Source organism: Asparagus officinalis, chromosome 7, assembly GCF_001876935.1.
Source record: "Asparagus officinalis chromosome 7, Aspof.V1, whole genome shotgun sequence".
Lineage (NCBI taxonomy): Eukaryota > Viridiplantae > Streptophyta > Magnoliopsida > Asparagales > Asparagaceae > Asparagus > Asparagus officinalis.
Window position 1 is genome coordinate 142,286,504 of NC_033800.1, and position 27,236 is coordinate 142,313,739.

Here is a 27,236-nt window from a genome sequence, read left to right on the forward strand (position 1 = left end):
CTATGGTATGTTGATATGAGCCCCTATGGTTAGGTTCATATTTTGATATTAGCCCCTCAAATAGCCATGATGTGTTTGATATGAGCCCCTCATATTAACATATAGTAGCAACTTGAGGGGACTAATATCAAAATATGGAGATATAAAGGGCTAATAGAAAATTACCTTCAATGTAAGGTGCTAATATCTGAAAACCCCTTTTTGGAATGAGAGACGAGAATGTGGAGAACAGTCATCCTGCGAAATTAGTATCTTCTTGTTACTCATGTATCAGTACTTCAGTAGCCAAAATTTTAAAGAGACGGACTTGTTAATTATCTCATTTAGTTAATGTATTGAGAAATCTCGGGCACTAAGGGCCGGCACTATATTGAATATAGTACTATCTACAGGGCCACGTATAGAAGCACAATGTTTGTGAACAAACATGATATCTGTTTGGAGTGGCACTACAGGCACATCCCTAACCACACCTTGGGACACCCCCCTCTCAGCTAAAGTGCACAGGGCCCACTTTAGATTTTTAAAAAAATCTAAAATAAACCCCGTACATTATAGCTAAGAGAGGGGGTGTGCCCCAAGGTGTGGTTAGGGGTATGCCTGTAATGTTTTCCATCTGTTTGGTTCGTAAAAACTACAAATTGTAACTGCAGGTTCAGTTGCAACTTCTACTTTCATTATGATTATAATAAGTTCGCAACTGTGCTCCTAAAAATAATCCAATTTGTATTAATAAAAAAGAGAAGAAAAGTTGTTATGGACTCCATGCAAGTCATTTTTACATAAAAGGACTCCTTTCTTAATCACAAGAAACATCAACTATATGAAAACAAATGGATTGAACTATATCTGCAACTAATTTTGCAAGTTAAAATTGTCAGTTATGGTCACACTTTTTTATAAGCCAACAGGCCCCAAAATAAAAGATCGGATGCCTACTGAGCTACCAAAAATTCCATTCCCTTCTAATCACTCGGGAGTAATACAGGAAGAGGTAAATGATGAAGCTTTCAGTACATAGTCACATCATAGATAATTATCATTTTGCACCTGTGAATATGCGATACTTTACAAAAGAAGTCAAAAACTAAAATCAGTTACAGTTTCAAGACTAATTAGAATATCTGTTGCAAGAGAGAATTTTGACATGCAAGAAATAAGAGAGATTATCTTATGCAGATATCTCGGCTTTCAATTTTTCCAATTTCCTGTAAATTATTTTCAGATGAGTACCCTTAGGCATCCATTCATCCGCGCCTGTGGCATTAATAATACATATGTAATAATTATTTATAAATTCCTGAAAGGGCTTATATTCATTTTTCTCGCAGACACCTTATAGATTACAACATATGGGGGGAAATAAAGTAAATTAAATTAAACTATACTTGATACTCTAATAATGTAAAAGTATGTAACTATGAGTTTCTCTTTTAATAAGATTCTGATGGCCAGTAAAATCTGAAAATTGAGCTGCATCATGGATGCTGCTCACTATTATGCTCGATTCGTACGCTTGCCAACTTGAAGGGCCAGTTCAGTATCAATCTTCAGGGAGATATCAAGCGCTTTCACAGAATGTGTCAATGCCCCACTGCACAAAAATAAATACCAACCAAGATGATAAAATAGTCAGAATCCTTTCAACCAAAGCAGTCTTGAATTTAGTAATGAGCAGTTATATAAGAACAGGTCAAATCCTTTTTTGTTGGGTCGATTGGGTAGTTATAAAGAATATCAGCAAGGAGGCTCAACCTGGCTTGACACTAGTCTATGAAGCTAAAATGTTTACCTCAACGATTCAGAAAAGGAACAGATGTAAGAGAAAATAAGTGACTTGGATAATATATTGTTGAAGTCAATCATATGTAATATGATTTAGTTTTACATATAACAGTTCAATAAGAGATTTGAAATCTTAGATATAGTTATCGCAGACCATGTTCTTATAGGAGGAAGGGGAAAGCAACCTGTGGCGGTTGATTAGACCTGAACTCTAGCAGAGAGATTAGAAAATAACTGACAAATGTTTTGACTTTTTATGTTACATAACTACTAAATACACCGTCAACAAAGCCAATTTTTTTTGTAAATTGTTAAAGAAATTATCATGTTCATATAATGACTATAATGCAAAACCAGCACATGTATTCAGATAACACTGGAAATGTACGTTAAACTAGTATATGCATCACAACTTTGGTAGTGCTGAGTACACACATACTCTTAATTGTTAGCAAAGTTGTGATGAATCCCAGTTTATGTCAGATACATGATGAAAAACCATGTGCTTCTTTTTATATTTATAAGTGTCATTGGTATATAATGACACTGAGGGTGAGCCTTGGCGCAACGGTAAGGTTGTTTCCTTGTGCCCTGGAGGCCATGGGTTCAAATCCTAGAAACAGCCTCTTCGCATGTAGGGGTAAGGCTGTGTACATTTGACCCTCCCTAGAGCCCACAATGGTATATAATGACACTGAGACATGCAATTAGTCTCGTGTACTGGGCTACCCTTTTTTTTGGTATATAATGACACTGAGACATGCAATTAGTTTCCTTCTAACCCTCGTGCATTTCAATCCATGCAACCATACAGTCACTCTTCCTAATATAGCTTATAAATAGCCCTTGTAATTCTGTTTCAAGGGAGGAATGAGGAATTCAGGTTTTTATCTCTTAAATTTCACTTGGTATCAGAGCTATCACAGCCGCTACACCATCAGGCCTGAACCCTAATTCTCTCAGCTATCACAGCCGCCAATTCTTCTCTCCACCAAATTCTATCCTCCTCATTTCATCTCTGGTCGTGTCCATCATGCCCAAGTACGGAATGGCATCTCAGACCTCTCACGCCTCTTCGTCTGACGCGACCTCTCCGATGGAAGGAAATTCTGGTGTTCTAAATAACGGTGGATTCGACACATCTTCTGCCCTGATCACGAGTCACAGGCTGAATGGCCACAATTTTCTACAGTGGTCGCAATCAGTTATGATGTTCATATGCGGGAAGGACAAAGATGATTATCTTACTGGTGAAGCTGTGATGTCAGATAAAACAGATCCCAAATTCAGGAAGTGGAAGACCGAAAATCATATGGTGATGTCATGGCTCATCAATTCTATGATGAATGAGATCGGAGAAAATTTTCTTTTGTATGGAACCGCAAAGGAAATTTGGGATGCTGCTCGGGAAACCTATTCCAGCTCAGAAAACACCTCTGAGTTGTTTCAAGTTGAAGCTATTCTCCATGACTTTCGCCAAGGAGAACTTTCAGTTACCCAATATTTTAATACTTTGATCCGTCATTGGCAGCACCTAGACTTGTTTGAAATTCATCTCTGGAAGTGTACTGAGGATGCTGCTTTATACAGGAAAATTTTAGAACAAAAACGAACTTTCAAATTTCTTCTAGGTCTTAATAAAAACCTAGATGAGGTCAGAGGTTGTGTAATGGGCACAACACCTCTACCTAGCCTTCGGGAAGCCTTCTCTGAAGTCAGACGTGAAGAGAGCCGCAAGAAAGTGATGATGGGTTCAACTGACACCACTGCAACAACCCTGGAAGCTTCAGCTCTTGCAGCCCGTGGATCCAACATAGCAGGAAATTATGACAATCGACAAAAAAAGGAGAGACCATGGTGTGAACATTGTCGAAGACCAGGACATTTCAAAGAAAAGTGTTGGAAACTTCATGGAAAGCCAGCTGATTGGAAACCATCCTTTCGATCTAATGATAAAGAAAGTCGTGCCCACGTTGCTGCCACCACAGAAGACAGCCCAGCAGCCGAAACTAGTCCATTTAGCAAGGAACAGATGGAACTCCTTCAGAGATTATTTAACCAGGCAACTATTAACTCTTCTACACCAGGTACATGCTTAGTGGCACAGAAACAATCTCCTACGGCCTTTACTGTAAACAGTGGAATATCCAGATCATGGATAGTTGATACAGGAGCTTCGGACCACATGACAGGAGATGCCACTTTGTTTGATGAGTATAAACCATGCACTGATAACTCCACGGTTCGAATTGCTGATACAGGAGATGCCACTTTGTTTGATGAGTATAAACCATGCACTGATAACTCCACGGTTCGAATTGCTGATGGGTCCCACTCTAAAGTGGCAGGAACATGTTTCATTAAACTCACGAATGAATTGTTTCTCTCCTCTGTTCTCCATGTGCCTAATTTGGATTGTAATTTACTGTCAATTAGTAAATTAACCCAAGATCTCAATTGTGTAACTAAATTTTTTCCTTATCTGTGTGAATTTCAGGACTTGGAATCCGGGAAGATGATTGGCAGTGCTGAATTGTGTTCTGGGCTCTATCTTCTCAAAGGCAATCTTCCTTCAACAAGACAAGGTTCAAGGGCAAGTTATGTTCAGTCCAAGGGTCCATTCTCAAGTCAGTTTAATTCTGTTTCAAAATCTAGAGTCAATAAGGATAGTGACATTATGTTGTTACACTATCGTCTAGGACATCCCAATTTCATGTACCTTGCAAAGTTGTTTCCAGATTTATTCATTAATAAAAATATGAGTTCCTTACATTGTGAAATCTGCCAACTTGCTAAACACACTCGTACTATTTATTCTCGTCTCACATATACACCATCCAGTCCATTCTCATTAATTCACAGTGATGTTTGGGGTCCCTCTCGAATTAACAGCATCTCAGGTGGTCGTTGGTTTGTATCCTTCATTGATGATCACACACGTCTTACTTGGGTCTTTCTCATGAAAGAAAAATCAGAAGTTGGTCACATTTTCCAAAATTTTCACATGATGATACAAACTCAGTTCCAGAAAAAAATCCAAGCCTTCAAAACTGATAATGCAAAAGAATACTTTACAAATACCTTGGGAACTTACTTTTTGAGTCAAGGAATTGTCCATATCAGTTCTTGCGTTGACACTCCACAACAAAATGGAGTTGCTGAACGAAAGAACAGGCATCTTCTTGAAGTTGCTCGGTGTCTCATGTTTTCATCAAATGTGCCAAAGATATTGGGGGGAAGCTGTCTTAACCGCCACTTACCTAATAAACAGAATGTCTTCGCGTGTCTTAAAGTTCCAATCTCCTTATCAAGTCTTTCATCAGTCTTTCCCACACACCAAAATCCTTCATTCTAATCTACCTCCAAAAATCTTTGGGTGTACTGCATTTGTCCATATTTACCCCCAACACCGCAGCAAACTAGACCCAAGGTCTCACAAATGTATATTCCTAGGGTATTCTCCAAGCCAAAAGGGGTATAAATGCTATTCACCAATGACAAGACGGATGTATAACACCATGGATGTAACATTCTTTGAGAACACACCATACTACACCAAACCTGATATCCAGGGGGAGAAATTGAGTGAACATCAGTTTTGGGACTTGTTGGAAACTACTAATCCACCAACTCACTCACCTCAATTTCAAGAATCCATACCATTCGAAAATCCGTCACCTATTGTCATCCTTCCTTCAACTGAAAGTCAATCTCCACCTTCACCAAAATCAACATTTCCACAACTTGCAGTTAAGAACCTTCATGTCTATACTAGAAGGAAGAAAACTGGAGAAGAGATAGAGCATAAAACACATCCACTAAATCAACATTCTGAAGTGAATCCAAGTCCGTCTGAAATTAGCGCAGGTAAGGAAGGTTCTGGTTCTGGTGAATCTGGAAAGGAAGGTCCTGGTTCAGGTGAAGTTGTGAAACCTACTATTGATAATTCTGATATGCCAATTGCCTTGAGGAAGGGTGTCAGGACTTGCACCAGTCATCCAATTGCTAATTATGTTTCATATGAAGGATTGTCTGCACCATATCGTGTGTTTGCTTCTTCACTTGATAGTATACAGGTGCCTACTACTATTCATGAGGCTCTCAAACATACTGGGTGGAAAAAGGCTGTTAAGGAAGAAATAGATGCACTTGAAAAGAACGATACATGGGTTCTGACAGATCTCCCACCTGGAAAGAAACCAGTTGGATGCAAATGGATATTCACTACCAAGTATAAGGCAGATGGAAGTGTTGAAAGGTTGAAAGCTCGACTGGTGGCTAAAGAATTCACGCAGTCCTATGGAATTGACTACCAAGAAACTTTTGCACCAGTTGCAAAGCTCAATTCCATTAGAATTCTACTATCACTTGCAGCAAATCAGGACTGGACCTTGCATCAACTGGATATAAAAAATGCCTTCTTAAATGGAGATCTCGAAGAGGAAGTATATATGGAAGTTCCACCGGGCCTAGGCAATTCTCTAACTGACAACAAAGTCTGCAAACTTAAAAAATCTTTGTACGGCCTCAAACAATCTCCTCGTGCTTGGTTTGACAGGTTTGCAAAGTCAGTTATGAGATATGGATACACTCAATGTCAAGCAGATCATACTCTATTTATAAAAACATCTCCAGCTAAGAATTCTGCTATCCTGATAGTTTATGTTGACGATATCATTCTTACTGGAGATGACGAAGAGGAGCTACAAAAGTTGAAGGATCACCTTGCAAGAGAATTTGAAATCAAGGATCTAGGTGACCTCAGATACTTCCTTGGAATGGAAGTAGCAAGATCTCGGAAAGGGATTATTGTGTCTCAGAGGAAATACACTCTGGATTTGCTGAAGGAAACTGGTATGCTTGGATGTAAACCAGCAGATACTCCAATGGATCCTTACAAGAAAATTGGGTCAGAGAAAAACAGTGCACCTGTCGATAGGGGGAGATATCAAAGACTTGTGGGACGTCTCATCTATCTCTCTCATACCCGGCCTGATATTGGTTTTTCAGTTAGTGTTGTCAGCCAATTCATGCACAATCCAACAGAGGAACACATGAATGCAGTATATAGAATTCTGATTTTTCTAAAAATGACACCTGGAAGAGGTCTTTTATTCAAGAAATCAGATAATCGAGACATTGAAGTCTTTTCAGATGATGATTGGGCTGGAGATATTACTGACAGAAGGTCAACATCAGGGTACTGCTCATACGTTTGGGGGAACTTAGTGACATGGAGAAGCAAGAAACAGTCAGTGGTTTCTAGAAGCAGTGCTGAGGCAGAGTTTAGAGCATTAGCTCTTGGAATCTGTGAGGGAATTTGGATAAAAAGGTTACTTGCTGAGCTTAGAGTAAGTTGTACTTCATCAATTCAGATAATGTGTGACAACCAGGCTACAATCAGTATTGCAAAGAACCCGGTACATCATGACCGAACCAAACATATCGAAATTGATCGACACTTCATATCAGAGAAGATCACCAATGCAGTAGTGAAATTGAACTACGTTCCAACTCGACAGCAGACATCAGATATTCTCACCAAAGCATTACCCAGGACTAACTTTGAGGAGCTAAGTTGCAAGTTGGGTCTATATAACATATACAACCCATCTTGAGGGGGAGTGTTGAAAATATGCTCAAAGTTAGGGAATAATTAACTTCCTATTTTTTAGATAGTTTTTTGAATAAAAGAGATCCTGATTTGATTTCTTAGCAGTTGTTTTTCTGTTCCTGATTTCAGGGGATGGAAATCAGCAGTTTGTTTTTTTTCTGTTCCTGATTCCATGGGATAGAAATCAGGATTTTCTATTTTGTTGGTTTAGTTGTATTAGCTTATAAATAGCCCTTGTAATTCTGTTTCAAGGGAGGAATGAGGAATTCAGGTTTTTATCTCTTAAATTTCACAGTATATAATAGTGTAGGCTCATCATAGCCATAGGACTTCTTTCCTATACATACGTGAATCACAAGTGAAAGCCTCCAGTCAGTTTCTTTTTTTCGTAACCACCCAAAATCAAAATGAAAAGTTTTTTACATCCAATATCCCTTTAGTTTCATGCATGAAGTTATCCAGGATATCATGTTGAAAACAAATTATAACCTTTCATTTTCTACTACTCATTTGGGAAAGATATGAATATGATTATATTTCACAGCTAAGATATTTACAAGAAAAATGTGCAATTCAGAATTTAAATTTGTAACAAAAAATGGAAATATGTAGGAAATTCACAGTTACCTGGATATGTAGGTTACTCCAGCTTTGCCAATCTTTTTCACTGTTTCAAGAGTAACATTTCCAGATGCCTGTCACTATGGACTTTGTTAGTAAATTGCTTTACATGGAAGCGAATTTAAAACGCAGCAAGGAAAACAAAACTGGCAGGGTCGTTACTATCACATAATAAACTGTTTGGTATGTGATTCAAGTTTCAAACTAATATCAGATTACTGGCTGTTTTTTGTAATTTTGATCTAAGCTTATTTTCACACTGGCTGCATCTTCAAGCAACCAGATCTTAACTGATGAAAAGTCAAAAGGAGGAACATCGGAATGAATTCCTAACATTTCTTCTGTATTCGATGTCAACAATATGTCATATTTGCAGGTGATTGATTGAAAAATGTCACAATGATATATCAAGGTATATAATTAATCCTGTGCTATATCTAACTTATATTGAATTCGAGAGATTAAAAATTTTATTGGAATTGAAAATTTTAGGTAAAATAAGCATCTCTTGCTTCAACATATCAAAGGAAAAAACTTGAACACTTCTGATCTCAAAAAGATAATGTGCACAGCTTGCCAAGGTGTATACAAACATTAGACGTTAATGAATATGAACAGGAAAGTATCAATCACCAGTTTTAACGGCACCATGTGTGATGTTTGACTGATGAAACTCCAAAAGAAAAGCAACATAAATAAGAAAAACCCAATACCTCAGTCTCAAATCTACCATTTATCAAGTCAACTGCTTCCTTTAGCATGGAAATATCCACATCCCCATTGGGCAGAGGTACAACCATATTGTCCAACATTATTCTGGTCAAAGAAGTGTTATTCTGAATAGCGTATTGCAAGACTTCCATCACTTCTTCTAACGTCCTTGTCTCAACCTGTAAAAGGAAATCAAATAAATTATAAGCAATTGAACAGCATTGCTGAAAGGTACATACTGAAACGAACTAAAAAAAAAAGAAGTACAATGAAGGGAAAAAAGGGAAAAGAAAAGAAAAGAGGGGGAAAAAGGAAAACCAGAGAAGATAAGCAATGGATATTATACTTGAGTGGTAACAAGAAAAAGAAAAAAGAAAATTAAGGTAATGAAGAGTAATAGGTAATACTTAACTAGTAACCAGAAAGTTGAGTGCTTAATATTTACTTCAGACATATTTCTTGCTAAGTTGCATGGATACAGGTATGGGTGCGGATGCGGGGGCCGGTGAGGGTACCGGACACAACGAATTTGTAAATGCTAGGGAAATGGGACACTGCTGAAACACGAGCAGAAATCATAGTTCTGAGTTAGATACACAAAGAACAAGCAGTAGTTGTTAAATTAAATATGGGTTGAAACAAATCCGACGCTTGTCCGACAAGCTTCAGAAGTGGATGTGAAATGCATAATATATGTTCAAGAAGTGTATGACAGAGTGTTTTAAATTAAAGTATGTATTGCATAATTAAACACGCGTCTGAATAAATGTATTCATATATTTAATGAGTGTCTAAGAAGTATGGTGAACGGTTCCCTAACGTGTCGGGTATGGGTATAGGTTCATGGTGTAACTTGGATGTTATAAAAGTAAGCATTCGAGTATAATTGTAGAATCTAAGATCAATTAATGTGAGTTTATTAGAATCATTACCTATCATGGTTTGATATCATAGTTTGTATGTAGTAAAAGATTAAAGCAATCTGACAACTAATTGAAGAATTCTTGAGCTCTTTTCATGACCTAAATAAAAATTAACCGGTAAATATTACAACCCATGGTCAAAATATGCATGTTAATTAAATTAGGCGACTATACCTCGACAGCCATATGAAGGCCCTTTTCCTCCAAATATTGGTCTACTGATTTGATAGCATTTGTGACACCTCCAGCAATTGAGATATGATTGTCTTTTATCATGACCATATCAAACAAACCCATCCTATGATTCTTTCCACCGCCAATTAGTACCTGTCAGGGAAGACAGTTCTAGTGACTACTAGAAACAAAAGAAAGTACAAAATAATGAGAAACGATAAATACCGCCCACTTGTCCACCAAACGTAGACCTGGAGCTGTCTTTCTCGTCTCTAAAATGCATGCAGGATGTGCAGCCTCTGCCATAGCCTGTAGAAGAAAAGAGAGACTGTTAGCTATAATCCAGGATTTTTGTCAATTTTTACTTCTTGTCGAAAGACTCAATTTAATATGGGAATGACAAAATTTGTGATTTTCATAAGCTATAACCCACAAGTTTCGTCAATTCTGATTTAACTCGAACAAATCTAAATTTAATGTGTACATTGAAAATTGCAAATTTCATGGGCTATAACGCATGATTTATGTTATTTTTTGTTCATTTAGAACAAATGTAAATTATTTGTTTATACATCAAAATTTGCGATTTTCATGAGCTTTGACCTATAATTTTTTTCGCTTTTGGTTAGTTTCCAACAAATGTAAATCTATTATGAATACATTAGAATTTTTACAATTTATATAAGCTATATCCCATGATTTTTGTCAATTTTGATTTGTTTGAAATGAATACAAATTTTTGATGACTACATAAAAATTTATAATTTTCATAGGATAATGTAGACCACGATTTTTTTCAATTTTGGTTCATTTCAAATCAAAATTTATTATGTGAGTATTAGAATTTACGATTTTCATACACTATAACCCAAATTTTTTTAAATTTTAATATGTTTCAAATGATTCTAAACTTATTATGCGAACGTAAAAATTCACTATTTTCATGCGGTAAAACATATGATTTTTGTCAATATCAAATCATTTCAAAGGAATGTAAATTTATCTTGTGTACATAAAAAAATGCAATTTTTGTGGGATGTAACCCATGATTTTAGCCAATTTTTGTCTGTTTTGAATGAATGTATATTTATTATGTGCAAATTAAACTTTACGATTTTTACGAGTTATAACCCACGATTTTGCTCAATTCTAGTTCATTTCAAAAGAATCTAAATTTATTATGGAACATCAAAAATCGCGATTTTCATGCGCTATAACCATAATTTTTGGGAATTTTTTAATGTTATAATCCACGATTTATGCCAATTATTCTTTATTTTGAATCATTGTTTTAAATATCCCCGACATGGCCCGATATATCCCCCGATATATCCTTTTACAGGACTTGCCGCAACTGATATGGTCTTTAAATATCTTTTACCGCTTTTTGGCTATTTTGAGTGATAAATCCCTGATATGGCCGATATATTAGCCGATATGTGGACCAATATATCTTTTTATATAGCTTGTTGCAAAATAATATATCGTGTTTGGAATTTTTGGGCGAGATATCAAGATTTCCCCATTATATCAAATGACATTTTGCCCTCTAAAAAACAGATCGAATGTTGCAACGTTGCTTTGCACTTTTGTTTGTTTTAGAAAGTTGATTAGTGATCCTAAACATATATTATTCATATTTTGTATGCTTAAATTTTATTACATATGTCGAGATTACATTTTAATGCATTATACTATGTATGCTAACATTCATTATGGCATTCCGATATTTACCACATATCCCCGATATTTCTCCGATATCCGTAATCCGATATGAATTTTGGCCATCCGATATTTCCCCGATATCCGATATTTAAAACCTTGTTTTGAATGAATGTAAATTTATTATGTAGACATTGCAAATTTACAATTTTCATGAGCTATAGCCAACAATTATTGCTAATTTTTGTTCGTTTTGAATGAATGTACATTTATTATGTGTAGGTTGGAATTTGTAATATTCATGAGATATAATCCACGATTTTAATCAATATTGGTTTATTTCCAAAGAATCTAAATTTCTTATGTGCAAATTAAAAATCATATTTTTCATAGACTATAAAACAAAAATTTTGCCAATTTTTATTCATTTAAAACGAATGTAAATTTATTATGACTACATCGAAATTTGCGATTTTCATGAGTTAAAACCCATAATTTTTTCCAATTTTAATTCATTCCTAACAAATCTAAATTTATTACTAAAATTCAAAATTGACAATTTGCATGTGCTGTGACCTACCATTTTTTGTCAATTCGCTTCTTTTTAGAAAGACTCTAAATTTAGTATGTAAATGTCAAAATTTGCGATTTTTATGAGCTGTACCCCATGATTTTTCAATTTTGGTTCGTTTCGAACAAATTTAAATTGATTATGTACACGTCAAAAATCACAATTTTAATGAGCTATAATCAACAGTTTTTATCAATTTTAGTTTGTTTTGAACAAATCTAAATTTATTATGTGTATATAAAAATCGTGATTTACATGGGCTACAACCGACAAATTTGTTAGTCTCATTCATTTGGAATGAATGTAAATTATTTGTTTGTACATTAAAATTCGTGATTTTCGTGAGCATTAACCCACAAATTTAGTCAATTTTGGTTCGTTTCGAATGAATGTACATCTAAAGTCATTTTTTATACATCAAAAATTGTAATTTTTGGTTTGGAGGGCTATAACCCACGATTTTTGCCAATTTTGTTCGTTTCAAAATAAACGTAAATTTATTGTGTACATAAAAAATTTTGACTTCCATGAGCTAATAACCCATGGTTTTTGCTAATTTCTGTTCATTTCAAATGAATATAAATTTGTACATCAAAAGTTGTGATTTTTATCAGCTATAACTTACGATTTTCGTTAGTTTTTGTTCATTTTGAATGAAATTTAATTTATTACATGTACATCAAAATTTTTGATTTTTCCTTTGCTATAACCAAGGATTTTTGTCAATCTTAGTTTGTCTCGAATGTATGTATATTTATATGGAATTACCAAAATTCACGATTTTCTGTCAATTTTACTTTATTTCAAAAAACCCTGAATATAATATGTGAATGTCAATTTGCAATTTTTACGAGCTATAGCCCATAATTTTTGACAATTTTAATTCATATGATTGAATCTAAATTTTTTATGTGAATATCAATGTTTGCAATTTTCATAAACTAAAACTCATGAGTTTTGTCAATTTTATGTTACACATCATTCTAAATTTATTATGTGAATGTAAAAATTCACGATTTTCATGCAAGAAAACCTACCATTTTCGTATATTTTGGTTCACTTTTAATGAATGTAAATTTATCTTATATATATTAAAAATCATAATTTTTGTAAGCTATAACCCACTATTTTGCCCATTTTCATTAGTTTAGAATGAATGTCAATTTATTCTATAATTGAAATTTACGATTTCCATGAGTTAATTATGATTGTTGTCAATTTTGGTTCATTTCGAAGGAATCTATGTGTGTGTGTGTACACATACATATATGTAAGTGTATGTATACATACACATATATATCTGTGTGTGTACATATATTTATGTATATACACATACATATATGTAAATGTATGTATGTATGTGTATGTATACATACACATATGTGTATGTATATATATAGTTATATACACATACATATATGTAAGTGTATGTATACATACACATATGTGTATATATATATAGAGAAAAATGGGTATGCTTGGTACCAAGCACAAATTTTGTGCTTGGTAGTGATGTGTCACATCCTCATCCACTCAATACCCATGTGAATGTTGTCCCATATTTGAATGAGTGGAGGGGGATGTGACACATCACTACCAAGCACAACTTTTTGTGCTTGGTACCAAGCATACCCATATTGCTCATATATATATATATATATAAGTACATACATATATGTATATACATAGATATACATATGTATATATGTATATATTCATATATACATACATGTACATATACATATATGTATGTACCTATAGGTATGTATGTGTGTGTGTGTGTGTGTGTGCGTGTATATACACACACACACACACATTCACACGCACACATATACACATTTACTTACACTTATGTGTGTGTATATATACATATATATGTATGTATATGTACATATATGTATATGTATACATGTATATGTACATATATGGATGTATATACATATGTATGTATATTTATATACATACATATACATATGTACATATAGGTACATATACATATATATGTATATACATATATTTATGTATACATATATTTATGTATACAGATATATATACGTATATATGTATGTATATGGATGTATATACATATGTATATACATAAATATATGTATATGGATATGTATATGTATATACATATATGTATATGGATATGTATATGTATATGGATGTACATACATATATGTATATGTATACGTGTATATGTACATATATGGATGTATATACATATGTATATTTATATACATACATATACATATGTACATATAGGTACATATACATATATATGTGTATACATATATTTATGTATACAGATATATATACGTATATATGTATGTATATATACATATATGTATGTATTTATATATACATATATAGCAGTTTTTATGGGTTATAACCCACAATTTTTGTAATTATTTATTTGTCAATTAACAAATCTAATCTATTATATAAACATCAAATTTTGGTTTTAACCAAGGGAGAGCAAACAATCAGTTCAGTCGGTTTCCATTAATTTCAAGAATTTCAAGTAAACCGAACCGAAATTGACCCAAGACTTGAATTGAACCAAATTATTTCGGTTCGGTGAGGTCAGTCCTCTCGGTTGTCAAATTCTCCAACACAAAGTAATACAAAAGATGGGAAGAGTAAATCCCATATAGTAAATGCTCTCCCATCATTTTAAATAGGAGAGAAATTAGGAATATGAATAATTAAGAAAGAACGAGAGGGAAACATATGCTTGAGAAATAATCATCATAGCATTGTTTGAGTAATTTGAAGAAACTTAGAAGATGGCTTGGGAACGAAGAAGCAGCTGGGCGGGACCCTTATTTTTCATTAAAAATTATTTGTTTACAGTTGGCACCCTTATTTTTCATTAAAAATTATTTGTTTATAGTTGGCAGTTAAATTGAAAACAAGGTCACGCGGGGCTGGTTGGCACACAAGTCAAGTCCACAAACAAAATATCTCTGGGGAGCTTTAATGGAACCGCAAGTTTAGTCACAACATTGGTTTGTGTCTAATGAATGCAATTTTTTAATGACTACATAAAACTTTATAATTTTCATGGGGTAATATAGCCCATGATTTGTTTTTTCAATTTTAATTTGTTTCGAACAAATCTAAATTTATTATGTGAATATCAAAGTTTGTGATTTCCATGAGTGATAAGTCACGATTTTTATCAATTTTAATATGTTTCGAATGATTCCAAATTTATTATGTGAAAATAAAAATTTATAGTTTTCATACGACATATCCCATGATTTTGTTAATTTTGGTTCATCTCAAAAGAATGTAAATTAATCTTGTGTACATCAAAAATCAAAATTTTTGTGGGCTATAACCCACATTTTTTGCCAATTTTTATTTGTTTCGAACGCATGTATATTTATTATGTGTACATAGTATTTTATAATTTTTATGAACTATAACCCATGATTTTTGCCAATTTTGGTTAATTTCGAAAGAATCTAAAATTTATTGGAACATCAAAAATCACGATTTTCATGGTCTATAGCCCTCCATTTTTGTCAATTCATTTCATTTTGAACGAATGTAAATTTATAATGTGTACATTGATATTTGCGATTTTATGAGCTACAACCCCTGATTTTTGTTAATTTTAGTTCATTTCAACAATTCTAAATTTATTATGCGAACATCAAAATTCACGATTTTCATACGTAATAACCCACGATTTTTTATCAATTTTGCTTCATTTCAAAAAAAACTCTAAATTTAATGTGAACGTCAAAATTCACGATTTTCTTGAGCTATAAACCAGAATTTTCGTTAATTTTTTGTTCATTTTGAACAAATCTAAATTTATTATGTGTACCTCAAAAATAGCAATTTTCATGAGTTATAATCCACGATTTTTGTTAATTTTGATTGTTTCTAACAAATCAAAATTTATTATATGTATATCAAAAATTTCAAGCTTCATAGCTATAACCAATGATTATTGCCAAAATTTTGTTCGTTTGAAATGAATGTAAATTTATTGTGTATATCGAAATTTGATAATTACGTGAGCTATAACTCATAGTTTTTGTCAATTTTTATTCATTTTGAAAGAATCACAATTTATTGTGTACATCAAAAAAATGTGATTTTCATGGGTTATTGATACAGGTGTATCTTCTTCTCTGTTTCGGGAGCTTAACGATCCTCATGAGAGTTTGAGGATAGACAATTCTCATGGTAACTTGAGAATAGAAACGTTGGTGGAGAAGTTGGTGGCGGCGAAAGAGATCAAAGTCAGGAAAATGGTAAGAAAAACAGGAAGCAGGTAAGCACTCTGGCCAGTCGACCGGGCTTCCAACATCGGTCGACCGCGAAGGCCAGACCAGTCGATCGATCGCTCATCGTCGATTGACCGAAAACGGATACGCCTACAGAGTTAAAAACCCTCTCTGGCCGGTCGACCGCACCACGCAGGCCGGTCAACCGGATCGCGTTTCTTGAGTGAATCTGGATTCCTTTTGACGCGTATTTCAAGTTCCATTGGGCTTGATTATTTACGATTTTGTCATCCACATTGTTAGACATATAAATAAGGATTGTTTAGGGTTTCTAAACATCAGATGAGATTAATAGAAGAGAGATTCTAATCAAGAGATTAGGGTTTAGAAAGAATAGAGAGATTGTTCTTTATTCTAGAAAAATTATGAGATTTTGTAATCTTTTATTCTTCATAATCTAGACAAGGTATTTTCCTTTGCCAATTGAATTATTTTGTGTGTTTTTGATATCTTCTTCTCAAACCCACTTTTGATAATTCCGCGATCAAAGTTGCTCGCACGGCGACTCATATCAAGTTGGTATCAGAGCGTATTCAGATCCTGTGAAGGGATATCCTGTGCATGGTCCTTACTCGATCGTAATACAAGAAGTTAGTCGAGATCCTTATTTCTTTAAAAGAGATCCAGAAATCAAGGAAGAAGAATATGGCGGATAACGACAACTCAGCGAGCCTTGATGCATTAGAGAAACAGATCGAAACAATCGAATCGACTCTCACACAACTCGTCGATCTCATCCACGGAGTGAACAAAAAGGGAGAATCTTTTTCGAAGTCCAAGAAGAAACTTGTAGAGTCCGGTGGGAAGAGTGAAAATTCAGATTTCGATGAGGAGGTCAAGGCTGTCAGGACTGTTCCACATCAAGGGGGTAATGGTTCTTACCAGAATCTGAAGATTGATTTCAGAATAGATATTCTTGTTTATGATGGGAGTGTCGACGTTGAGAGGTTTGATGATTAGATCGAGCGTATGGAGATCTATTTCACTCTTTATGGCTATTCATCAAAAGAGAAGATTGTTTTTTGTGACATTGAAGCTATCCGGACATGCATTGACGTGGTGAAAATCCTACTGCAAGCAGGAGAAAAAAAATGTCGTGGAATAAGTTCAATGAGCTACTAAAAAAACAGTTCTATCCGGTGGGATTCATGGAAGAATGTTAGTACAAGTGGTACGACTTGTGCCAAAGATTCAATCAAACCGTTCAAGAATACACGATTGAGTTTTAACAACAAGCGATGGTCCTTAATATTACGACGGAGTACTCGGTCTTTATGAAGTATATGGTGGGTTTGAACGAATACATCCGGAAGGAGATGAAGCTATTCACGATCGAATCGATTGTAGAGACGAGCGTAAAAACGCTATTGCCATTGAGGGCAAGCAGAAAAAAAGCAACGAGACGCAGAGAAATGTTAAGCAATCTAGAGGCGAGTCTAGTGGTTCCCAAACTAAGGAGGAGAAGAAGGGTGATCCAAGAAAAATAGGACTGATTTGTAATCATTGCGAGAAAACATGACATGTTGATCGGTATTGGGAGAAGTATCCTCATCTGAAACCAAAGGGGTTGAAGAATGAGGAAAAAAAGGCATACGTGATAGCATAAGATATAAAAAAAGTCCCAAGGATGACAGAGCCCAACAATAGTCTCCACCTTATAGCAGGAAAGTAGGTCCCGAAGGAGGACGAAGACCCCAGAGAGCAACTCTTTGTTCTTAAGTTACAAGTGAAGACCAGTTTGGTAGATACCATTGTTGATCCAGGCAGCGAGAAGAATTTGATATCCGAGGCTTTGGTTCAGAAACTGGGTTTAAAGACGATCAAGCATCCAAAACCCTATCCATTGGGATAGATTCAGAAGAAGACGGGGCTAAGTGTAGTTAATCAATGCACTTTCAGATTTACACTCCACGAGTCGTATATTGACGAGGTTACGTGTGACGTAGTTTATTGGATGTTTGTAAGGTTATACTGGGCAATCCATATTTATGGGATAGATACTTAATCTACGAAAGACGGGCTCAGAAGTACATATTCACCAAAAACGGTGATAAGTTCATATTTTGTTCGGCATCTCTTCCAAAGAAGACAACCTTGGTGACGGTGAACCGAGCGAAGAGGATAATGAATGCAAATAAGAAGTTTGTCTTGTTACTCATTAGGTCTTATGAAGAGCCACCGAAAAAGGATTGTAATTTAGAGCGAAAGGTGACTACGACGAGACGCGGGACTAAGGAGTTGTTTCTTGATCGGACATCAAGGTCAGGTTCTTAACAAAACCAGGTGGTTCAACAAAGGAGGAGCTTGAGAATTTTCTCAGCTAAAGTTCTAACTTGAACGGGACTTCAGGTTCCTAAGGGGGGAACCATGATATGGGCGTATCTTCTTCTCTGCTTCGGAAGGTTAGGGATCCTCATGGGAGCTTGAGGATAAACGATTCTCATGATAACTTAAGAATAGAGGCGTGGTGGAGCCGTTGGTGACGACGAAAGAGGTCAAAGTCATGAAAACGACAAGGAAAACAGAAAGCAGACAAGCACTCTGGCCGGTCAATCGGGCTTCCAACATCATCGACTGCGAAGGCCAGATCGGTCGACCGATCGCTCATCTTCGGTCGACCGAAAACGAATACGCCTACAGGGTTAAAAACTCTCTGGCCGGTCGACCGAACCAAGCAAAGCGGTCGACCAGATCGCGTTTCCTGGGTGAATCTGAATTCCTTTTGACGCATATTCCAAGTTCCATTGGGCTTGGTTATTTACAATTTTATCATCCACGTCGTAAGATATATAAATAAGAATTGTTTAGGATTTCTAAACATCAGATGAGATTAATAGAAGAGATTCTAATCAAGAGATTAGGGTTTAGAGAGAATAGAGAGATTGTTATTTATTCTAGAGAGATTATGAGAGATTTTATAATCTTCTATTCTTCATAATCTAGAGAAGGTATTTTTCTTCGTCAATTGAATTGTTTTGTGTGCTTTTGCTGTCTTCTTCTCAAACCCACATTTGATAATTTCGCAATCAAAGGTATTCGCATGGTGACACGTATCAGTTATAACCTAAAAATTTTGCCCTTTTTCATGCCGAAAATTATAAATTTATTGTGTACATCAAAATTTATGATTTTCATAAGCTATAACACGTATTTTTTTGTTAATATTAGTTCGTTTCAAATGAATCTAAGTTTAGTATGGGAACCAAAAAATTCAAGATTTTCATGCACTATAACTAACAATTTTTCTCAAAGTTTGCATTGTTTTGAAAAACTCTAAATCTAACGTGCATGTCAAAATTCGCAATGTTTATGAGTTATAATCCATGATTTTTACCAACTTTTGTTTGTTTTGAAGGAATCTAAATTTATTATAGTTACCTTAAATATCGTGATTTTCATGAGCTACAATCTATAATTTTTTTAATTTTGGTTTGTTTCGAATAAATCTAAATTTATTATGTGTAAATAAAAAATTATAATTTTTATGGACTATAACCCATGATTTTGTTACTTTTTGGAATTTGGAACGAATGTAAATAATTTGTTTGTAGATAAAAAAATTCGCTATTTTCATGAGCTTTTTAACCTACAATTTTGTTAATTTTCGTTCGTTTTAAACGAATACAAATTGATTATGAATACATAAAATTTACAATTATTATGGGCTGTAGCCGACGATTTTTGTTTCTTATTCATTTCGAACAAATCTAATTTAATTATATGAACATCAAATTTTATAATTTTCATGAGCTATAACCCTTTATTTTTGTCAATTTTACTTTCTTTCTAACAAATCTAAATTTACTATGGAAACATGAAAATTCATGAGCGACACACGGATTTTGTAAATTTTACTTCATTTATAACGACCCTAAATTTATTATGTATACATCACAAATCACGATTTCCATGGGTAATAACCAATGAGTTTTGTTATTTTTTGTTCGTTTAGAATAAATGTAAATTATTTGTTTGTACATCAAAATTTGCGACATTCATGAGCTATAACATGCAATTTTTATCAAATTACGTTTGTTTCAAACAAATGCAAGTTTTTTATTACTGTGTAAAAATTTACCATCTTCAATGGGAAATATAGCCCACGGTTTTGGTTCATTTCAAACGAATTTAAATTTATTCTATAAAGATAAAAAATTTGTAACTTTATGAACTAATATAACCCATGTTTCAAGCAAAATTTATTATGTAAACATGAAAATTCACAATGTACATGTGTCATAACCTATGATTTTTGCCAAATTTAGTTCATGTCAAACTAATGTAAATTTATCTCGTGTACATCAAAAATCGCGAATTTCGTAGGCTATAACCCACGATTTTTACCCTTTTTTCGTCTCAAACGAATGTAAATTTATTATGTGTACATCAAAGTTTACGATTTTTATGAGCTATGACCTACAATTTTTGCTCGCTTTGAATTAATGTAATTTATTACATGTACATTAAAATTTGTAATTTTCATGAGATATAACTCACGACTCTTAACAATTTTTATTCATTTTAAAAGAATCTCAATTTATTATTTGTACATTAAAAATTGTAATTTTCATAGGCTATAACCCATGATTTTTGTCAATTATAATTCATTTCAGACAAATCTAATTTTATTATTAAAATATCAAAATTCACAATTTTCATGCGATATAACCCACGGTTTTTTTCAATACTGCTTCATTTTGAAAGACTCTAAATTTAATATGTGAATGTTAAAATTCACGATTTTCATCAGCTATAAGCATGTAACCTATTATGTATGTCAATTTTAAATTGTTTCGAATGAATCTAAATTTATCATGTGAATATCAAAATTGACCCATGATTTTTTTTCAATTTTAATGTTCTGGACGGTTCTAAATTTATTATGTAAATGTAAAAATACATGATTTTCTGGCGATAAAACCTAAAATTTTGTCAATTTTGGTTCATGTCAAACAAATGTAAATGATCTAGTGTACATCAAAAATCTCAAATTTTCTGTGCTATAACACATGATTTTTTTCCTCACTTTTGTTCGTTTGGAATGAATGTAAATTTATTATGTGTACATCAAAATTTGTGATTTTAATAAGCTATAATCCACGATTTTTATAAATTTTAGTTCATTTTGAAAGAATCTAAATTTATTATAGAAACATCAAAACTGCAATTTTAATAAGCTATAACCCACAAATTTTGCCCTTTATTTCATTTCGAAAGAATATAAATTATATATACATCAAAATTTATTATTTTCATTAGCTATAACCCATGATTTTTATCAATTTTAGTTCATTTGATATGAATCTAAATTTATTATAGGAACGTCAAACTTCAAAAAATTTATGTTATACCCCTGATTTTTGTCAATTTTTTCAATTTTGGTACGAACAAACCTACATTTATTATGTGCACGTTAAAAATCTTAATTTTCATGAGCTATATTCCACAACATTTGCCAATTTTGGTTTGTTTCGAACAAATCTAAATTTATAATATGTAAATAAAAAATTACTATTTTCATGGGCTATAACCCATAATTTTTATTATTTTTGTTTATTTGGAACGAATGTAAATTATTTATTTGTATATCAAACTTTGCAATTTTAAAGACTTTAACTAACAATTTTTGTCAAGTTCGGTTCATTTCAAACGAATATAAATTTATGATAAATAGATAAAAGTTTGTAATTTTCATGGGCTTGTAGTCCATAATTTTTGTCGATTATAAATCGTTCCTAACAAATCTAAATTTATTATGTGAATATTACAATTTGTAATTTTCATGAGTTAGATTCCATGATTTTTGTCAATTTTAGTTTGTTTCAAATAAATTTAAATTTATTATGGGAACGTTAAAATTCATAATTTTCATGAGCTAACCCATAATTTTTGCCAACTTTGCTTTATTTTTGAGCGACTCTAAATTTATCAACTTTCATGGGCTATAATCCATGAGTTTTTCTTATAGAAATGAACGTAAATTATTTGTTTGTACGTCAAAATTCGCGACCTTCATGAGCTATAACACGTAATTTTTGTCCAATTTTGTTTGTTTAGTTCAAATGCAAATTTTTAATGACTATAAAAACTTTACAATTTTGCTTAATCTCAAATGAGTCTAAATTTATTATGTAAAATCTAAATTCGCAATTTTTATGAGCTAAACCCATAATTATTGTCAATTTTAATATGTTTCAAATGATTCTAAATTTAGTATATGAATGTAAAAATTCACAGTTTTCATACACAATAACCTATGATTATTGTCATTTTTCGTCCATTTTCAATCTATACTACATATAAAAAAGGATTGCCTTGTCAAAACTTTTGATTTTCATTTTTGCCCTTTTAAATTTGGTAATTCTCAATATGTCATTAGTTGTAATTAATCATTCACTAATTATATATAACTTCTTATTAATTATGCATTTCCTCACTTTTCAAAACTTTTGGTCACACTATTATTTTATTATTGAATTATGTTATTTAATAGAATATTTGAAATTTATCCCTAATTTATCTTTACATAATATTTAAAATTCTAGAAAAAATAAAAATAATAAAAATTCATTAGCCTTATGCCTTATGCATTTGGGTCTCACGTCTTATGGAGGACTACATGTTACCATTCATCTTATTAGCCTTTTAAAAGTATGAAAAATAATTTGTCTTTATTCTAATTATAATAGTATTAATAGTATAATAATTTTAATAGTATTTTTTAAATTAATGAATTACGTTGTAATTTAATAATTAATACAATTTAGTAAATTATTTACTAATAGTGTAATAAACTAATTAAGAAATTTAAATGTAGTTACTAATAGTATTATAATTTTGATATGTATAATATTGTTATATTTAAAAGAGAATACATTATTTAATATACTATAATTAAATGATGAATAGATTATAATAATTAGCCAAACTATAATAATTAATTGTACAGTTCTTTATACAAATTTTATCGTACAAATTATTAATGTAAAAAAATTGTAATTGTTCAGAATTTATATAGCTATACAAGTCATTTCAGTATTTTGCAAGCAATAAAAAAAATTTGAAAAACATGAAACAAAAGAGATATGCTCTCGTGCAAAGCACGTGCACTATACAAGTGAATATAAATTTATCTTGTGTACATAAAAAACGCGAATTTGTGGGCCACAACTCATGATTTTTGCTAATTTTTGTTCGTTTTAAACGAATATAAATTTATTGTGTACATTAAAATTTACAATTTCCATGAGTTGTAACCCACGATTTTTGCTAATTCATTTCCAATGAACGTAAATTTATTATGTATACACCAAAATTTATGATTTTTATGAGCTATAACCTATGATTTTTGTCAATATTTGTTCATTAAAGAATCAAAATTTATTATGGGAAAACTAAAAATTGTGTTTTTCATTGGCCACCCACCATTTTTGCCCGTTTTTCATTTCAAACGAATGTAAATTTACTATGTGCACAACAAAATTTACTATTTTCATAAGCTATAACTCATGAATTTTGTTAATTTCAGTTAATTTTGAACAAATCTAAATTTATTATGGGAACGTTCAAAATTCATGATTTTCATGCACTATAGCCCATAATTTTTTGCAATTTTGTATAGTTTCGAAAGACTCTAAATTTAATATGTGAATGTCAAAATTCGTAATTTTCATTAGCTATAACACACTTTTCATCAGTTTTGGTCCGTTTCGTACAAATCTAAATTTATTATTTGTACGTCAAAAACCGCGATTTTTATAAGATATAATCCTCGATTATTGTCAATTTTGATTTGTCTCAAACAAATCTGTAACCTCTTAAGTCATATATATGATTCCTCTTGTACTTCTGTTGTTAGTAAGAAAATTATGTAGAGATGTCAAGGAAAATTTATTCATTTATAAGCAGCAATCTAACTCAGTATCCATGAAATGAATCAAAGGTACAAATGTCATAGCCTTCATGAGAAACGTAGTTCGGCAAGCTTTCAAACCCTTAGTATTTGCATATCAATATCATACCAAAATTAAGGCTATAATATAAAAGCCAGAGAGTAAAACAGTATTAATTTCCAAACATAAAATTGTTTGTACCAAGTTTTCTTGAAATCCAGAGAAAGTGCACCTTGGTAAGTGTTGCTATTCCACTCATTCTTTGCATAAAATTGAGCACAACTCTTTCAGCCACCACAATGTTATGTGCACATCCTTAAAAAAACACAAGCAGCAGAAAGTAAATATAGAGTTAACATCTTGGCACATACTCTTAAAGAAATCCGAAGAGTCAAGAAGTACCATATACTCTGCCAAATTGTGTGCCTTTACGAATATGATTCCCATCCTCTGCTGACCACTCAATCTATCAAAATCATGTTAACTTGCAGAAACAAAATGGTGCGATTACTATAATGAATAGAAAATGTATTATTGGATAAGAGCTAAACCTTCAATGAAGGATCTACTTCACTAAAAATCATCTCTGCAAGAGCAATTCCAGCAATGACCCCATCCTCCTTTGCTATAAAATGTGCCTCCACTTCCATATCAATTGGAACAGTGGCCAAACAAGTCACATCACCTTCACCAAAGACAACAACAATTTCATCAATCCAATCAGAATGATTTTTCTCCTCTCAATTCCCTAAAAACTCACCTTTCAACAGTTCCATTTGACAATTTGATACCCCAAAGTGCAAAAAGTTGACATTAATTTCGTTCAAGACTATCAACATATAAAGGTGGATGAGAAACAAATTTTCTCACCAAATTTCAGTTTTTCGAGTTTGCGGCTCGTGAGGAACAAGGTTAAGGCTTTAGGTTATGAAATTGTTAAATTAGTGTCAATGAAACACTTTGGGGAATCATATTTTTCAGAATAAAACTTGAGGGTATCATCAAAGTTTAAAAGAGGTTGAAGCTTTGGGGCATTAAAATGCAAATAAGCCTAAAAACAACAGCATGCACAACAATTTAAAGCAAAAGAAAACCAAAATTACGCCAAAAAAAAGAAGCTGAATTATTAAAATTTCACCTCGATCGCCGGCGTCTTCTGCAAGAGCTAAAGCAATGACAGCCTGCAAATCGTACGTCGGGTGAGAGGGCGGCTTCACCACCATCGATTCCACCGACGTGATCGGCCTCGTGGCCCCCACCACCGACATCTTTACGACTCCCCGCCTGTACAAAATTAATTTGCAAAATGAATTAGAAAAGTCAAAAAAACGAATTTGCAAAATTCTAGGGCTTCGTAACAAAATAAGAAACGGAGGATAAACCTTGTTAAATTTCTCCAATTCGCTGGTTGAGGAAGAGGAATTAGGAGGCGCGACGGCGAGGTTGAGATCCCCAACATCGCCGGCGAGATCTGGGAGAGCGAGAAATAGATTTCTCGATTTTGTCGACGCACCCACTAGTGACCATTACACTGAGATGCTGGGCCCACCAGTAGTTGCTTTTGTCTATAGATGACGAATTTTTGTCTTTCGAGGAGGAAGAGATAGGAACCTGATAATGGGTCGGAGCTGGTATCCGGGTCCGAAAAGAGTTCGGCCCAGTAGAACGCGTGGGTAGGGCACGACTAATTTTTTATTTATTGATTACTTTCCCAAATAAAGTAGAAAAAAAATACAATGATATCCTTTCCTTTTTTTTTATAAAGATATGCTTGTTTGGTTATTATGAAATTACGTGAAAAAAAGAACTTTGATATTTATTTTTTACAAAGAGATTAATGTATATCATTATGTCATTTAAGATGATTCTCTATAGTTTTATCATAGCAAAATATATGTGAAAGATTAATGTATATCATATATCATTTGAGAAGATTCTCCTATATTATTTTACCTCACTTTATAGGTGTTATGGGTCTCTCCTCTTTTACACAGCTCGGTCACTTTATATTAGAGAAACTTCCATGAGACGAGGATACTAATTATGTCCTTCTTACAACGATGAGATTTATTGCTTACAACCCAAAAAATCTAATTGTAGACCATACAAGTGCATGATCCACAATCTCGTGCCAAATCTTCATGCTTAAGACTGTTCTGAAATGTAAAAACAGGTGATTCGAGATTAATGATTTCTTTTAATACTAATTTGCACTATTTGATGAATTAGTAAATGAATTGTAAACCACAAGATTTTCATTTGAAAATAGTTCAAAGCATGGAGATGATGCTCAACATAGGGACCGTACGATAGAATCAAATGGTCCAACATGCACTTGTTGGTACCACATCACTAAAGATTCATATGCAAGCCTGCATCCATTTTCTCTAGTTTAGAATGGGCTAAATTAAAATATAAATAGACTAAATTACATCAAGTGGTAGAAATATCCTAATTGAAGTTTGTCTAATGTGCTCACTTTCATAACTTGCTATATAGTGTGGACCCTTTATTTCTTCATATATCTTCTTCGTCCAAGTTCACAATTTTTCCTATAAAAAACCGTTTGGCAAAGGGTTAAGTGAGGGGTTAAGGAGACTTAACCCTTTCTTAACCCGTCAAACACAAAAAATCTATACAATGGTTAAAGTGAGTTAACCTTCCATAATTTACCAAACATAAAAAATATAGAAGAGATAAGCTAACCCTTCTAGAGGGATTAAAATGAGTTAACCCCTCAAAATGAGGGGTTTACTAATACTCCTATTTAGAAGGATTAAGAGTTAACTCTTCTAATTATAAAAAAAAAATAGTCCAAATCATTGTTATTCCCAAACACTACAAATGATCATAAGGGTTAAAATAAAATTTTTATAACGGGTTAATAGTTTAGTCCTTCAGATTATCGAATGGGCTAACTATGTTAATCCTTCTTTTTAGGGGCTGTTTGGTTCATTTCCAAAAAATTATGGAAAT

General features: G+C 33.0%; 1 protein-coding gene across 1 annotated transcript; it reads right to left on the bottom strand.

The window, feature by feature from the left end:
* LOC109849572 (nicotinate-nucleotide pyrophosphorylase [carboxylating], chloroplastic) lies at positions 1,030-25,824 on the bottom strand. The gene is made up of 10 exons (XM_020419416.1): positions 25,643-25,824; positions 25,399-25,544; positions 24,812-24,945; positions 24,663-24,726; positions 24,493-24,575; positions 10,054-10,137; positions 9,829-9,981; positions 8,734-8,910; positions 8,027-8,094; positions 1,030-1,594 (listed from the first exon to the last, which is right to left on the bottom strand). Exons 1-10 carry the CDS (start codon positions 25,717-25,719, stop codon positions 1,498-1,500), a joined length of 1,083 nt encoding a protein of 360 aa, XP_020275005.1. The 5' UTR covers positions 25,720-25,824; the 3' UTR covers positions 1,030-1,497.